The following is a 16,541-nucleotide window of genomic DNA, read 5'->3' as shown; positions in this document are numbered from 1 at the left end:
AGTCGGTGAGTACCACCCCCCATATCTCTAGACATTTCTGAAAGGGTTGCCCCTGTCCTCTTGGACTTTGCAGTAACCAAATTTGTTGGTCATGAAAAGAGACTTGAATTGGTCAAACAACCTGACTCGACCAGGTTCAGTTTCCAAGACTGCACTTTGCCATCGAAAAGCTTCCTACTCTTTGAGCTTTTTAACTTTTGCTGTGCATAACTCATTCTTGGGTCTGGAATTTCATTTCACCACTGAAGAGAACGATAGAGAGCAGTTTGCTGTTCATTCTTCATCTTCCCTCCACTGAATCATCCAATCAAGTGAGTTCCTGTTTCTCGAGTTTTATTTCATTGAATTATGTAATTCTCTCATATCGGGATCTGTTTTTTTTTTTTTTTTTTTTTTTTCCCTCTTCATATATATATATATATATATATATATATATATATATATATATTTCTTATAGTTCTTATACTTCTTTATTTATTTATTTATTTTTTCTACTTTGGTTTTAGTATGTAATGTATGAAGTTTTGGTTATTCTTCAAGATGACATAAATATTATGATTAACAAATGTCAATTTCTAAAGGACTCACTCATATCTGATTACACTTAATTTTCTTTCCACCCACAAATTCAGCACCTTATTGGAAGCTACCGTTCACCAAGACATCTCTTGTATAGACTAAGCTATTTTGAAAGGAGATATGATGATCGCTGGAATTTCTTTTTACTTTCAGTTTGGTATTTGCTTTTCAACTGGCTAAGAGAAAAAAGAAAAGAAACGTTTCTGTCCTGGTCTGGTCTTTTAGACTTAATGCCTCAAGAAACAACTAACAAGTACGATAATGGCACACCAAAATTTCTCTGGTATGAACGTTGCTTTTGTTTTTGACTTTATATGTTCACTTCTTTAGTTTTGTTTTTTTGGTTGAATCATTTCGAATAGTGCTCAAATTAAAGGAATATTCGTTGAGAAATATTGTTGTAATTGAAGTTCAAGACGGATGAAATCTTTGCCTAAAGTATGACAGAAGGGTGCTGGAATAATGTATAATTGTACCATTATTAGGGGACCTTTATTATTTTTATTTTTTATAATGTCAGTGAAACAATTAGGTCATTATAGCATCCTTTGTGTCGTGTATGACTTGCCTTTTTCTGCTTCTTTGGGATCCTACAATTATTTTTGTCACAACACTTTGTAAAGTCATATAGTTAAAGATCCTTGATAACGAAATAGCCTGTCAGGACAGGTATTCCATTCCCCCAATATGATGGAATTTTGGTCTTCTTCCTTTCCCAAAGACATCGTTTTGATTATGAGAAATTCCATCTAAATGTCTTGTTCCTTTCTAGTTCATGCTTAGCATGACTAGTACTTATTCTGTAAGGGCCCAGAGAAAGCGCTAGCTACATCTGCACTATCATTCCAAACGTACTAGTCAAGCTGAAATTAGAGTTATGTATAATCGCTTATAAAGCTCAGACTCACATTAGTAAAAAACATGTTGGAAATTATTTAATCCATGTAGCGTCTACATGCACTACAAAAAATTAGGTATTTAAAGTCTTTTTTTTCACTGCCTTTTGCAAAAAGGCTGTTAATTGCAGAGTATCACTTCCTTTTGCAAATCCTAATTGAGATCAAATTGTAGGTGAGGTGGTTATTTGATAGCTCCCTACTAATTTGGATTAGAATAGGACTCTACTATCTTGAGTTGCTCTCTTCTAGAACTTCTCCCTTCGTAGGATTCTAGTAGAGTCACTAAGTTGATTTTAAGAGTACTGAACATACATTTCAGTTGAATACTCAATAATTACTCAGAAAATTGATTTTTTTTTGTTCCTCTCTCTACATCCATAATATCTAGGATAATCATCAAGAACTCTAGAATTTGAAGTGTGGAAATTCTAAGGAAACTCTAGTAGCCTCTTAGGTGACAAAGAAGAGCTCTAGTTCATGTGATCATGCATTGGACGTGGGCTGTAAGACAAACATTGAATCTGACCTGTGGGAGATTCGCTTGGAGTGAGGTATATCGAATAACCCTCGTTTTTGTAACGGGTCAGTTGGGAGCAGTACACGTGGCGCCTGAAATCCAGTTAGGAAGTTATACACGTGCAATAGTTAATCTGTTTCTAGTTGTAATGCCGTTTAACAATTCTTGCTTACGTTTTGTTACTCGTATAAATAGTCGTAGGTTGGTTGATGGAAGATATCTTGGATCATTATTGTTCTTTGAACATAGGAGAATTGCACTCTCGAATGTGCTAGGAGATTGGCCCTCTCGAATGTGGCAAAATCAATACAAGTTCTTGAAGTTTGATTCTTTTCCTTCCTTAATTTCTTCTTTTTTCCATTTTCTTTCATTGATTTTCCGTAACAGTTGAAGACAAGTACTGTTACAGTTTTACAAAACCAAGTGGGACTTAACATCCATGAGCACCTTTATAATCTACCTATTCAATGTGTGCAATTCATCTTCCCAATGTGGGATTAACTTTCTAAGAGTATGACAATCTTCCCCACTCATCGCGACATGGTGTTATTAGGTTGCTCTAATACCATTTGTTACAATTCATCCGCTCTATCACTTCAAAAGGATTTGTAAAGTTACAATTGGTTAGAATCACTTATAAATTTCAATCTTACTTAATAATTAAGGAACCAATGTGGAACTAGGACTCATGAGTGGCTTTATAATCCCCCCACTCAATGTCGTCAATTTATATTCCCAATGTGAGACTAACTTTTTGGGGTGTCACATATTCTGCTATGTTTTGATTGTGAGTGGGAAATTGTTTTTCATGAGACTCTTTTTGTTCAGATATCTAACTATATTTGACCAACATTTGTACTGTGCGTGATGCTATGTTCTCTAGAAATTTTCTTTGCATGAACTTAGACTGCTTCATCTGTTTTAGTGTTGTCAAGTTGTCACTGCATGTCACCAGTGGTACATGGCTTGTGGTCAACTTATCTTTCGTGGCTATTAATCACAGCATGCCAAAATGGATCTTCATGCATTAGTTTTCCAACCGAGTATCCAAAGTCCCCTTTCCATCAATCATTTAAAATGCTTTTAGTGATTCCTTAAAAAAGAAATGAAGATATCATAAAATCATGAGACAAGAGGACAATATTAATTAATTTTCAGTTAAGTTCCAGATGCACTGAAATTAAGATGCAATATGGTTCCCAACCATTTGGGAGCATATTCTTGCAACACGCTTCTTTAAAACTTTACATGCTTTTAATTATGAATATTGTCAGAAGCATATGCCATCTTAGCCTTGTTGAATTGGTCCATAGTATAGCCAATTGATATTTGGTTGTACTGCATCTTCCCGTTTAATAGCTCTGCAATCAACTTAGCAAAAAATATTGCTCTCTTTTCCATTCGCTTAACATGTTGATATCTCTCTTCCTTTCTTGCTCTTTGTTTGGGTAAAGGAACATTTCTCGTGGAAAATTATATATATATAGCAAGCAGTTCACAAAAAGTTTCCTTTCGATTGATTTCATTTCCAAGTCGAGCATGAAATACTCAATTTCATGGCCTTTTGATATTAGGTATGGAGACCTTTGGACAAGTAGTTATCATGGGGGAACAGTTAAGCTATTGCTATGGCCTTGATGAAAAGATGCAAACGCTTAAAAGAAAATTAGAAAACCTGAGCAGCAGGGAAGCTGATGTAAATAAAGAACTAGAATATGCTGAGTCACTGTCTTTAAAGAAACGAAGGCAACATGTTGAAAATTGGTTGACAAATGTTGAAAGAATAAAAAGAGACGTTCAGAGCATGGAGCAAGTGCTGGCAGAGAGGAGACTGCTCGGACGTGTTCAGTTGGGGAAACGAGTGGAAGAGTTGAGTGGAGAAGTGACACAACTTGTGGAACAAGGAAGATTTCCTGAAGGGCTCACATTCGAAGCACATGAGACCAAAGGAGATGCCTTGCTGACAACAAAGCTACTGGGTCATATGTTTCAAGCAAATATGGAAAAGATTTGGGCATGCTTAATGGAGAAAGAGGTCTTAATCATTGGCGTATATGGGATGGGTGGAGTGGGGAAAACAACCATGGTGACCCATATCCATAACAAACTTTTAGAAGATCCAAACACTTTTGATCATGTTTTTTGGATCACAGTATCACAAGATTTTAGCATTCATAAATTGCAGAACGATATTGCCAAAATGGTGAATCTAGACCTTTCAAATGTGGATGATGAAAAGAAGAGGGCCGCAAAATTGGCACAGGCTTTGCTGAGAAGAAAACAATCTGTACTCATTTTAGATGATGTATGGAATCATTTTCTCTTAGAGAAGGTGGGAATTCCTCTCAGAGTAAATGGGTGTAAATTAATTCTGACCACAAGATCATTGGATTTGTGTCGAAGGATGAGTTGCCAAGTGAAAATCAAAGTGGAGCCCCTTTCAGAGGAAGAGGCTTGGAACTTATTTTTGGAGAAACTCGGGCATGAAATTGCATTAACTGCTGAACTAAAAGATATCACAAGATCTGTTGCAAAAGAATGTGCAGGTTTGCCACTTGCAATAGTTGTAATGGCTGGAAGCATGAGGGGAGTAGATGACATCTGTGAGTGGAGGAATGCATTGGAAGTTTTGAAAGAATCGAAAGTGGGACAAGATGACATGGAAACTGAGGTTTTTCAAGTACTAAGATTTAGCTATTGGAGTTTGAATGATTCAAAAGTGCAACAGTGTTTCCTATACTGCTCACTATATCCTGAAGACTATAAAATCAAAAGAGAGGAGTTGATAGAGCGGTTTATTGATGAAGGACTGGTTGACAGAATGAAGAGTAGGCAGGCACAGATTGACAGGGGTCACACTATATTGAATAAACTTGAAAATTCCTGCTTACTTGAAGGTATTATAGACTATTTCCCACATGAGAAGAAGTTCTTAAAGATGCATGATTTGATTAGGGACATGGCAGTCCAAATTGTGAATGTGAGTCCTCGATTCATGGTGGAAGCTGGTATACGATTGAAGGATTTACCAGATGAAGAAAATTGGACAGAGGATCTTGAGAAAGTTTCTTTGATGCATAACAAAATATCAGAAATTCCTTCTAGTGCATCTCCAAGGTGTCCTAGACTTTCAACCCTGATGCTCCAATATAATGGTTTAAGAAAGATACCAGATTCTTTTTTTGAGCATATGCGTGGGCTCGAGGTTCTTGATCTGTCCTACAATGCCATGGAACATTTGCCGAATTCAATCTCCAACTTGGAGAACCTTAGGGCATTATTGCTTAGAGAATGTGATAAATTAAATCATGTCCCTTCGTTAGCAAAGCTTACTGCTTTGAGGAGGTTGGATCTTGGGCATACCGGAATTACCGAAGTTCCTAAAGGGATGGAAATGTTGGTCAACCTGAGATACCTGGATCTCTCTGCACACAATCTAAAGATGATTCCTGTTGGGACTCTTGCCAAACTCTCTCATCTGCAGCATCTTGTAGTTTACCGGGCATCTGCCACATCAAGGGTGGTTGGAGAGGAGGTAGCAAGCTTGACAAAGTTGGAAACTTTTCATGGACAATTCTGCGAAGTCCACAACTTCAATGCATATAGCAAATCTTTGCAAGAAGGACCAAGCAATTACCTACTTCAAGTGGGATCAGACGATCCAGATGTTACGCCAAATGAAAGTGATATGTTTGAAAAACGTGTAATCTTGAAAAGGTGCAATATAAGTAGAGGTGGAGAAGAATCCCTTGTGCTCCCACAAGATGTTGAGTACCTATATATGCAAGAGTGCAATGATGTAAGAAGTTTGTGTGATATTACATCATTGACAAATGCAACTAACTTGAAGGCCTCTATGATTAAGAAGTGTAAAGGAGTAGAGCAAGTGCTTTCTTCTTCTTCTTTGTCGTCCTCATCCATTCTCCCTCTTCAAAGCCTCGAGTCATTGCGCCTTGCATTTTTGCAGAACTTAAGTGACATCATTACATTTGATGGATCAAAATCACCCCCACCAGGAACCTTATCCTGTCTCAAAGAATTTAGAATATATAATTGTCCGAATATAAAGAAGCTATTCACAATGGGGTTGCTGAAGTGCCTCCACAACCTGGAAGAGCTCCATGTAGAAGATTGTCGGCATCTGGTGGAAATAGTGGCGGTATCGTCATCGGATGAAGATGAAGTGGAAGAATATAAGGAAGAAGGAATTGGTACCGTCATATTCACTCTCCCCAAATTAAGGTTTCTGCAATTATGGGACCTACCGGAGCTGAAGAGCATCTGTACTAGTAATTCAGTACTAGTTTGTGATTCTCTCCGAGACATAATACTACGTTATTGCCGGAAGCTAAAGAGGATCCCTCTCTCTCTTCCCTGGATTGATGGTCAACCATCTCCTCCTCCCTCCCTTCAAATAATAAAAGCATTTCCCAAAGAATGGTGGGAATCACTGGAATGGGACCATCCCCATGCTAAGAATGTACTTCAACCCTTTTGTCATTTTTCACGATATGTGTAAGTGTCACAACATGTTGAGAACTTCTTTCTTCCATAATTATAATTATTATTATTATTATTATTATTATTTCAATGTTTATTTTTTCGAACTTCTTTTCTCCTAAAGATTTCTGGACCTAATCAAACTTAAGTGCTAAATTAGTTTACTCTTGATTGTAACTCGTTTTATTGCTTATAGCCCCATCATTATTGTTAAGAATATTATATTATTCTCTAGGTTTGTTGTCCTTCTTATTACGGTTTATTCCCAACCTTATGCATTATAGGGTTTTTGGTCTACTACTCATTCTCTATCTATGAATAGAGAGCTATGCAATCACATCAATATAATTTATACAATACACTACTTCAATATAATGCAGTCCATTATCTATTTCTCTCTCTCTCTCTCTCTCTCTCTCTCTCTCTTTCTCTTCCTCTTTCATATATTTTTTTCAATATATTTAAGATTAATGATTGAATACCACCCAAAGATACAACTTTTCACCAGCTTGCCAATGTGGCAAGGTGGTCCCCTACCTTAATTTATTTTTAAAAAATAAAAAAATTCAAAAAGTAGTGGGGGACCACCTTGCCACATAGGTAAGGTGGTAAAAAGTTATATCTTTGGGTGGTATTCAATCATTACTCTATATTTAATATGGTATCAGAGCCACTTTCTTGTGGCCTTCAATAAATGTCATTGACATTTCCAAGTGTCCTTCGCGTGCTCTACGACTGTTTCATAATTTCAGTCATCCACACGCCTCTAAAATTGTTGTCAGTCTCTTTCATGCCTTAATCGCAGCTCCATCTGGAAAACTAATACTAGAATCAAGTCTAAAAGGTCTAGATCTACCGATCTGTGGAAGACCCATTGCCACCAGACACCGCACGCGCCTTCACGCGCCACATGCAGTATCTCCACGCGCTGCAACCAGAACTCCTTTTGGCCAAACAACTACCAAAAGTGGTGTCTTAGCCCCAGATCGGTGGATTTGTACATTTTGAGCCTTTTCCAGCCATGCACGTGTGACCACGTGCCTTTAGGACGATCTGCCGGAATTCCTACGCCCATCCACGCGCACCACTTGTGGGCACGAGTCGGTAGCACCTCCCACACGCCGACACGAGCCTCTTACTTCCTCAGTGCGTCCCTTCACTCATGAGAGCTTCAGTCGCGCTTCTGCGTGTCAAATTCACACGCTTCTGGTTGGGCCAAAACTGGTTTCTAACTGGGTCACTGAGTTTAGGGCTCAACTTGAACCAACGGGTTTCAAGCCGGTTCGACCCACTGGGTTTGAAGATTTGAACCGGCCCAATTGTCCAATTCGGCCGTCAACCTGGTCCGTAATCTAGCTCATCCTTCTAAACTGGATCCAATTTCAACTCGGCCGAAGCGGGTTTCAATCTAGTTAACCGGGTTCAAACCAGTCCAGGCCTATTAGGCACAATCTTCATTTAGCCCAGTTGTCCAAGTCGGCTGCCAACCCGGATTCAGACCAATCAACTTGCTCTACCGGGTTAGACCCGGGTCGTTTTTCTTTTTCGGGCCAGACCAACCCATGCAACGTGAAAATAAATAATGACTTCTAAATTAACCAAGTGTGTGTTTGTGTGCAACAAAATATCTTAAATACGGAAAATAAAAAAGACAAGATATTTGTTGACGAAGTGGAAATTTTGTGAAGAGAAAAACCACTCCGGGGCGGCCAAACCCAGAAAATCCACTATTCAAAGACAAAGCAAGTTACAAAACACTCGTACTCACAAAACCCATTACAGTAGTCGTACCTTTAACTACAACACGAAACCCATCGTGAACGCTTCCCAACCAAGTCTCCTACTTGAAAGGGTCTTTGATGGATTCCTTTACCTTATGGCCGATCCCTAAGATAGACTTCATACGAATTATTGAGCATACACCGACAATGGCTTGAGAGTTAGCGGATCTTCAATTCTCCATAAACACCCTCTCTAAGCACTATGGAATTCAATATAGAATTCATACAATTTACAAGCCTAGAGCCTTCTATTTATAGGATTACAAAAAACCTAATTCTGATCAAATTCGAATTCTGGCTGTGGAGCATCCGGACGGAAGTTAGCGTCGTCCAGACGGTCTTCTGCGACTGCCTTCCAGAATAGCGCAATTCTTCCCATAACAGGTCCACTTTAATTAGAAAATATTAAAGTGGAAAATATTGAGGAAATCATGTAGGAAAATAAGGAAAGATATTGGAGAGGAAATCAAGGAGATATTCTTAATATGCTGCAACAGCTCTTTATTCTTTAACTTCCTTTAGTTTGTTTTCTGCTTTGGATCATCATCATGAAACCTTTATTTTTTTTTTTTTTTTTTGTGTGGGTGTGTTGGCCCGGTTTGCAAACTGTACCTCAAAGGCAAAAAAATAAAGCCAACTATGGGCCAAAAGAAATTAAAGATAGACTTGGGTTTTAAAACATTACCACAGAGCCAGTAATATAAAAGAGAAGCCTGGGCTTTTTAATTGTACCACAAGGCTAAATTAGAAAGAAAGAGAGAGAGAGAGCCAAATGACTTTAGAAGCTTGGGTTTTAAACATTACCATAAGTAAGAGATTTGAGAGTGGGCCAACAATGGGCCTCTTTTTCTTCTTTCAACTTGGCTTTTTAGCATCTTCTCTAATACAATAAAATACAAAAAGGAAAAAAAAGAAAAAAGAAACAAGACAAATATAAAAACACGATAGGAACTAGGAAGCAAAAACCAAAGAAACTCCAAAACTGGAGGATTCGCAGCCGCTAGAGGTGGAAGATTTGGTCGAAGAAGCCGTCCGAGAAGGGGCCGGAAGAGAGACGCTTGGACTGGGAACAATGGTGTGTCTAAGGTTGATGGAGGCGACTCGTGTAGTGAGTCGTTGGCAGAGACTGGAAGGTCGGCAACTTGGGTTGTCAAAAAGACGAAGGTGTGTTCGTTGGTTAGAGGATGCCAGAGATCTCATGGTGGTGGCACGGCCCTCTGTGGCGGCGGCGGCGGCAAAGGATTGGTGATATACATTTTTTTTTTTTTTTTGAGTGAAAGAGAGAAAATTTTGGGAAATGGAAATGAAAACTGAGATCGATTAGAAGCTAGGAGAGTTTCTATGTGGATGGAGTTAGGATGTTGGGAGTGGCAAAGATGAAGCTCTGTTTTTAGGCAGAACCATGTGATGGGTGAGACGTGTTTGATAAAATGGCTGAAAGAGTGTGCTACAGCGAAGAAGAAACTAAGATCGTGATGTGTTAGCCAGATGGCTCTGATACCATATAAAATAAAATAGAAGAGATAGAAGGGAAGAAGAGGAGAACATAAAAGAGAGAAAATGCTACATTGCTTCTTATTTTATAGAGTGCTTTTGATTACAAAGATATGAATATATACGCTAATAGAGGGGAGCACATCCCACTAATCATGGGATACAATCAGGAAATATTAAAGTGGGAAATATTGAGAAAATCAAGTAGGAAAATAAGGAAAGATATTGGAGAGGAAATCAATGAGATATTCTTGATATGCTGCTACCGGCTTTTTATTCTCTAATATAATAGTAGTAAGAAATTATTGATGTGATGTAAAATATAAGCAAGTTTAAAATTATTGTTTTATAAAAAAGTGAAAAAAATTTATTTTGTAATGAATTTTTTTATTTTTGAATAATAATAAAAAATAATTGAAACAATGTAAAAAGTGAAATGTATTAAATTTGACTTTTAGAATAAGTGAGAGAAAAAAAAATTAATTGGAAGACGGAGTGGTTTGACTAAATTTCAACCCAAAAAGTATCAACTCAACATCCGCGAAGAATTATCAAAAAAACCCTAGAGAGAAAAAAGTCTTGAGAGCTTGGTTTTCTTTGGGAGGGGGTGGTTTTCTTGCCTCTCCCTGCCGGTGGTGATTTCCCTCTGACTTCTCGTGAGTCAGAGAGTTTTTGTTCCCCCTGAGTTGGTTCAGTGGGGTTAGTTTGTCTCCTAACCTTTAGGGTTATGAAGCTTTTGTTCCTCCCGGCTAGATCCGGTGGAGGCTAGTCTTCCCCTAGCCTTTCTAGGCTATGGTGGCTTTTATGTGTCGTTATTTGTTTGTTTTTCTTTTGTTTGGCAGGATTTCTCATCTCAAGTTGTCTTCTTTGGGGGATTGGCCAAGTGTTCGTGTCGTCGGCGGGATGTTTTTTTGGCCCGTTCTTTCACCTTGGTTTCTTCAGATTTTGGAAGACAGATCTGCTCATCCTCGCCCAATTCTGACTGACACGCGCCACCCAGCCGAGTTCTCCGTCGCCTTCCGCCCCAGCCGTCGCTAGATCCGGCCCTGTCGGTCGCCGGTGACCGGCGCGTGGTTCCCACGCGCCAGTGGGCTATCCGCTGTTTGGTGCATGTGTGGGCCACGCGCCGCTTTTTTCAGGCCGATCTCGGCGGTTTTCGGTTGTCCGGCGTCGGTTCTCTGTCTGGGTGGCGCCGGTGTTGGCGCGTGTCCCTCACGTGCCGTCGTCCGGTTTCTTGGCCCTTCTCCTCCATTGCCGGCAGCCTGTTTTGGGGGGTCTCTGCTTCAGTGTCGTATGTTTTTTTCTCTTTTCTTGGGTCACAGTTTGCTTGTGTTGGGTTCAATTTTTACGGGAATATTTGGTGGCTAATTGCTAGATCTGGTCTCTTTATTTAGAAAGTGAGCATTAATGTAAAAGAGGCTCAAATGACTTTTTTGTAAAAGTTGTATTTCTGCTTAGGCAGCTGTTTTTTAAGTCAGATCCTTCTGGTTTAGAGAATGGGGGGTTTGTCCCTTATTTTCAAGCTGTAAACCTTGGGCTATTCATCAATGATAGATTATGTTTCCGTTCAAAAAAAATAAAAAATAAAAAATAAAAAATTTCAACCCAAAAAGATCGGCCCTGTCCTAGTGTCCTCTTGGACTTTGCAGTTACCAAATTTGTTGGTCATGAAAAGAGACTTGAGTTGGTCAAACAACATGACTTGACAAGGTTCAGTTTCCAAGAATCCACTTTGTCATTACAAAAAGCTACCTACTCTTCGAGCTTTTTAACTTTGCTGTGCATGGAAGGTTTGTTTGGGTATTGAATTAGAATATTATTTAAATTAATTGTAAAAGTTTAACTTTGTGAAATAAATTTTTAAAAAATTAAATAAAATATAAATTTACTATTTTAAAAAATAAAATATTATTCAGAATTATAGTCGAAACAAACACTCATTCATGGCTCTGGAATTTCATTTCACCGACACCACTAAAGAGAATTAGAGAACGATAGAGAGCAGTTTCATCTTCTCCACTGAATCATCCAATCAAGTGAGTTCCTGTTTCTCCTTTTTTATTTTTTATTTTTTTAATATATATATTTCTTCTACTTCTTTGGTTGGCCTGAGGATGGTTTAGCCACCCCTATGATCAAAAAGTAAAAAAAAAAAAAAAAAAACAATTTGTGAGGGTTTTGACCATTGGGGGTGGCTGAACCACCCGAAAGGGCCCTCGGCCACCCTAGGCCGGCCGGTCTAAAAGAAATGCATAAATTTTAATTATTTTTTGATTCACGTGTTTTATCAAAATTTTAAAACTTTTAAATTCAAAAAAAGGTATGACTTATCTTTGCGAGTCAATCTAGTTGGTGCAAGCAATTTAATAATTTCCCATCCTTAAAAAAAAAAAAAACTAATTAGTCTTAATTGCAAGCCTGAAACAATCACCAACCCCGTATGGGATAAAACTACAATTAATCCAAGTTTCTCAGAAACCATTTTGTGGAAAAGGGGAAATTAAGTTTTAGGTCAAACAACCTGACTTGACCAGGTTCAGTTTCCAAGACTCCACTTTGTCATCGCAAAAAGCTTCCGAGCTAGTTTGGCAACCCACTTTCATTCTCCCTCTATTTCTTTTCACTTCTTTTAAAAATATAAAATAAAAAACATTTTAACTTTTTTACACTTTTTATATCATATCAATTATATTTTATTACTATTCAAATAAAAAAACCCACTACAAAACAATTTTTTTTTTTTTTTTTTTTTTTCACTTTTCTATAAAATATTCTTAAATTTTATATCACATCAATCACTTTTTACTATACAATACACAAATATTCCACAACACAATTACTTACCAAACAAACCCTACTCTTTGAGCTTTATATAAAATATATATATATATATATATATATATATATATATATATATATATATATATATATTTCTTCTACTTCTTTATTTATTTATTTATTTATTTTTTCTACTTTGGTTTTAGTATGTAATGTATGAAGTTTTGGTTATTCTTTAAGATGACATAAATATTATGATTAACAAATGTCAATTTCTAAAGGACTCATTTATATCTGATTATACTTTTCTTTCCCCCCACAAATCCAGCACCTTATTGGAAGCTATACGTGCATCAAGAGTCCGGTTGGTGTCCGACTGTTGACCCACGTGACACGTCCTTTTTCTTTTTTCTTTCTTTTTTTTTTTTTAAAAAAAAAAATCAAAAATAAACATTGAAAACGCGTGTGGAAAGCATTTCAGATTCACATTAGAAAATTTCCCCCTATTTCCCAAATCTCCCCCTCTCCACCTTCCCCTCTCCCATCGACCCACCGGCGACAACCGACCGCCCACCGCCCAACGACTGGTGCCCACTGACTCACACCGTTCCTCGGCCAGCTCTCTGTCTCTCTTTCTCCCGAACCCAGCAAACCGGCAACCACCAACCAACTGGCGCCCAACCACCGACCGTCCCTCGCCCAGGTCTCTCTCTCTCTCTCTCTCTCTCTCTCTCTCGGACCCAGCAGCCTGAGCGCCGTCTACGAGCAGAAGGGATTCCAGAGGAGGTATTTCTTAATCTCTTATGACAAAAATCTCTTATTATTTCCTTTGTAGAGTAATCTTCTTGTGTTAATGGAAACTAGTGTTGATGAAGTACTGGAGTTTATCATCAAATGCCTATTTAGAAGTATTTTAATTACTTTAATGGCTATTTGTTTCTTTTCTTGGCCGCTTTTGCTATAAAGTATGAAACTTTAGACGTTGTAAACTGATTTCCTGGAACAAAGTTTGATCAAGTTTGGGGCTTTCGGCTGGGAGGATGGCCATTCATGGACGAGATTTTTTTTTTTTTTTTTTTTTTTGAGAAATTGTGTTGTAAATTGTTTAGATGGCCGAATGGGTTGAAGTGTTGTCTATGGGAAGTTTCGGTTTGGGTACTAGTATTGGAAATTATTGATTTCATTTGGATAATTTGAGAATAAATTCTGGGTTTGTTTTGTGGAGGGTTTTTCTGTAGAAAGACTGAATGGGTTTTTGTTTTCTTTTTTATGTTGAGGTTACTAGGTATTGAAAAATCTTTTGGGTAGAGAAACTGAATAGGTTTTCTGATTAGCTTATGGGATTTGGATCATGGATTGTGTGATTTGAGAGTTGTTGTTGGTTGTGATTTTTAGATGTTTTGTTGAGGAATCGATGAAACATTGATGAGTAGTTTGGTGTTGACCGAATAGCCAAAGAGTGGAGAATTTTTGTTGTTTCTTATCCTTACTTTCATTTGAATACATAAACTATACATGGTTTCTATTTCATTCATTGCTTTCTGTCATGGGGATTTGAAAATGTTGGGAACTTCATGCTTTCTTTGTTGATTTCCTCTCCATTTTATTCTGGTCTGTTTGTTAACTAAGCTGATTTGCCTTTGAATGGGCCAGAATGCATTGTATTTCTTGGTCCCTGGAACTATGGAATCATGGATATACTAATTGTTTGTGTTTACATCAAAATCTGTACCTTGAGGTGTTAATTTAATCTTCTACAAATTTTGTTAATTGAGTCTCTTAATAATGACAAAAAGATGCACAGATTTAAGCCCACATTGGAAATATGTCACTAAAGCCATGTAGTTATTTTGGTCTAATGGATTCGGTTTTAACAAATTAAAGATCATTGATGAGGAATCTCAAATGGAAAATTTAAGGTCATTAGACTTAGATGTAGAATTTATGTCTCTATGCTACCAAATGTGCACCACTAGGCTGAATCCATTGCTCTTGCTATAATATCATTAACAAAAAATTGCTTTCTTCTTTGTGCTAAAAATGGTTTATTCTGCTCATAATGTGGTGCAAGGTTAATGTAGGAACTAATAAAACTAATTTCTGCAGAATCTCATTTCTTCATATTTAAGTTGATAACTTTTTCAATTGAGAAGTTTAATGGCATTCAGTGATACCCCCCCCATATTCTATTCACCCATGTTATACCATGATACACATTAATTATGTACATGACAACTAAATATAAAATTATGATCTCAAGAATTACTTGAAGATGGGGGTATTGAGTTTTTTTTTTTTTTTTTTTTTTTTTTTTGGTTTTTGGTTTCTTGAGTTTTTGATTGTTGGGTCTTGCTTGGTTTAGGTTTTTGTTAGTACTCCCAGAACTCAATTTTAGAAATTGTTGCCAATGTTGTTGTAGCAACCAGCAATCAATTTGTGAGTGGGATGGTGGAGGTGGGGGGCGACAATAAGGTATGATTTAATTTGTAAGTTTTTTCTTTAAATGGGTGTAGGAAGGTTTAAGCAGTCAGCCAAAAATGGAGGATTGTGCTGTAAATGGACATTTTTATGCCCTCTTTTGATTTTTTTTTTTTTTGGTGTGTGTAATGATTATCTTATTTGCTGGTAAATGAAGATGAGTGACAGAGCTCCTTTGTGCTTTTGCAGAATTCCATCTATGATTAGATGACAACTTTGGGTTAATGATCCTTCCATATGTGAGCAGGGCGAAAGAGTTTTGAACCGATTGAAAGATAAATACATGTGCCTAAAAGATGAAAAAGAAAGCCTACAGGCTGCAGTTGTGAAGAGCGATTTAATAAAAAAAGAGAAATGCAAGTGCAAGGAAGAAATGAGAATAGAAGTTGCTGAATGTTGAATGAAGTTGGCGGTTGAAAAAGAGAAGTACCGATCGATGACGAAACAATATCATATTGTTTAAGCCTTTTTAATTTTGTTTATAGCATTATATGTCACTAGGATATAGTGAAATTTTTATGTTGTTATGTTGGATAATGGATAAGCACTACAAGTGTTGTTGGATGTCATTATAGTGAAATTTGTACAGGATGTGATTATTTTAAATTGTGTAATGTATTAAAAATATCAATTGCCTAATATTTTAGGGGCCTCACTTCCAGGAATGTTGTATGAAATATTGCAATTTTAAGTGTTTAGAGATAAAATAAGACCAATGTTGTTTTAATAGGAACATATTGCTTTCTGCTTTGGGAAATTAATTTTAGGTTGTCTTGATGGTCCAACAATGAATCTTCTTGCTTTTGCTTATGTTGAATGCATCTTGGATGTTTGGTTGGCTAGTTAATGAACTACTATTATAATGAAGAATTTTTGTTTGTTGTCAGTAATCACTATTCTAGTCAAGTAATGGTGTGATGAATTTCAAGCCGTGGTTATTATTTCCATCGTTAACAGAATTTGCATAATGTAAATGCATCTTTATCAACAATCATATATCTTTCTTTCTTTCTTTTTTAAAGATAAATATGTTTCATATATCAACAATGAAGTACAATGCACTCTAGCTGTTTTTAGCTAGAAACTCCATGAAACAAACAAGTCTCCTAAACACTACACTATATTGTAAGGAATATTCAAAATATACACCACCTATAAAAGCATTTCTCAACAAAACAGAATCCAAAGAATGTGTACACCCTCAACCGTTCTAACACACAAAAATGGTTACTAACAACCTCTACATCCACCGCCAACAATCTGCCCCCAAAGTTAAGCTGAAAACCAGTAAGCCAAAAGGGCTTCAAGATAAACCAAAAAAAAAAAACTGCAGCTTTTGTTATGTATATTCTCCAGGTCATCAAATCAGCAACCCCTTCACTTTCAACCAAGTTAGCATCAAAGCTGACTTCCTGTAAAGGTGAGAGTGATTTAAGATTATCATCAAAGCTAAGGATAAAGTCCAAATTCTGAGGACACACCTTTCAGTTAGAATACATACCTTTGTCAGAAAGC

At 37.1% G+C, this 16,541-nt stretch overlaps 2 protein-coding genes across 4 annotated transcripts in view; both read left to right on the top strand.

Annotated features, from left to right (window-relative positions):
* Window positions 1-16,541, top strand: part of LOC133874837 (uncharacterized) — an 81,023-nt gene that overhangs the window by 17,155 nt on the left and 47,327 nt on the right. The window lies entirely within an intron of this gene.
* The window catches only part of LOC133874836 (probable disease resistance protein At4g27220), an 82,345-nt gene continuing 65,959 nt past the window's right edge, over window positions 156-16,541 (top strand). Inside the window, exons 1-2 of one of the 2 annotated variants that reach the window (XM_062312717.1) lie at window positions 156-311; window positions 3,570-6,519. In XM_062312717.1, the coding sequence (XP_062168701.1) occupies window positions 3,572-6,514 (2,943 nt within the window). In that variant the 5' untranslated portion in view covers window positions 156-311; window positions 3,570-3,571 and the 3' untranslated portion in view covers window positions 6,515-6,519. Of the gene's footprint in view, window positions 312-3,569; window positions 6,520-16,541 lie in introns of those variants that run through there. The other variant, XM_062312716.1, reaches the window with a different exon arrangement.

The sequence above is a fragment of the Alnus glutinosa genome, chromosome 8, assembly GCF_958979055.1.
Source record: "Alnus glutinosa chromosome 8, dhAlnGlut1.1, whole genome shotgun sequence".
Classification (NCBI taxonomy): Eukaryota; Viridiplantae; Streptophyta; class Magnoliopsida; order Fagales; family Betulaceae; genus Alnus; species Alnus glutinosa.
The sequence above is the reverse complement of the archived record's forward strand: the minus strand, read 5'-3'. Positions and strand labels throughout refer to the sequence as shown.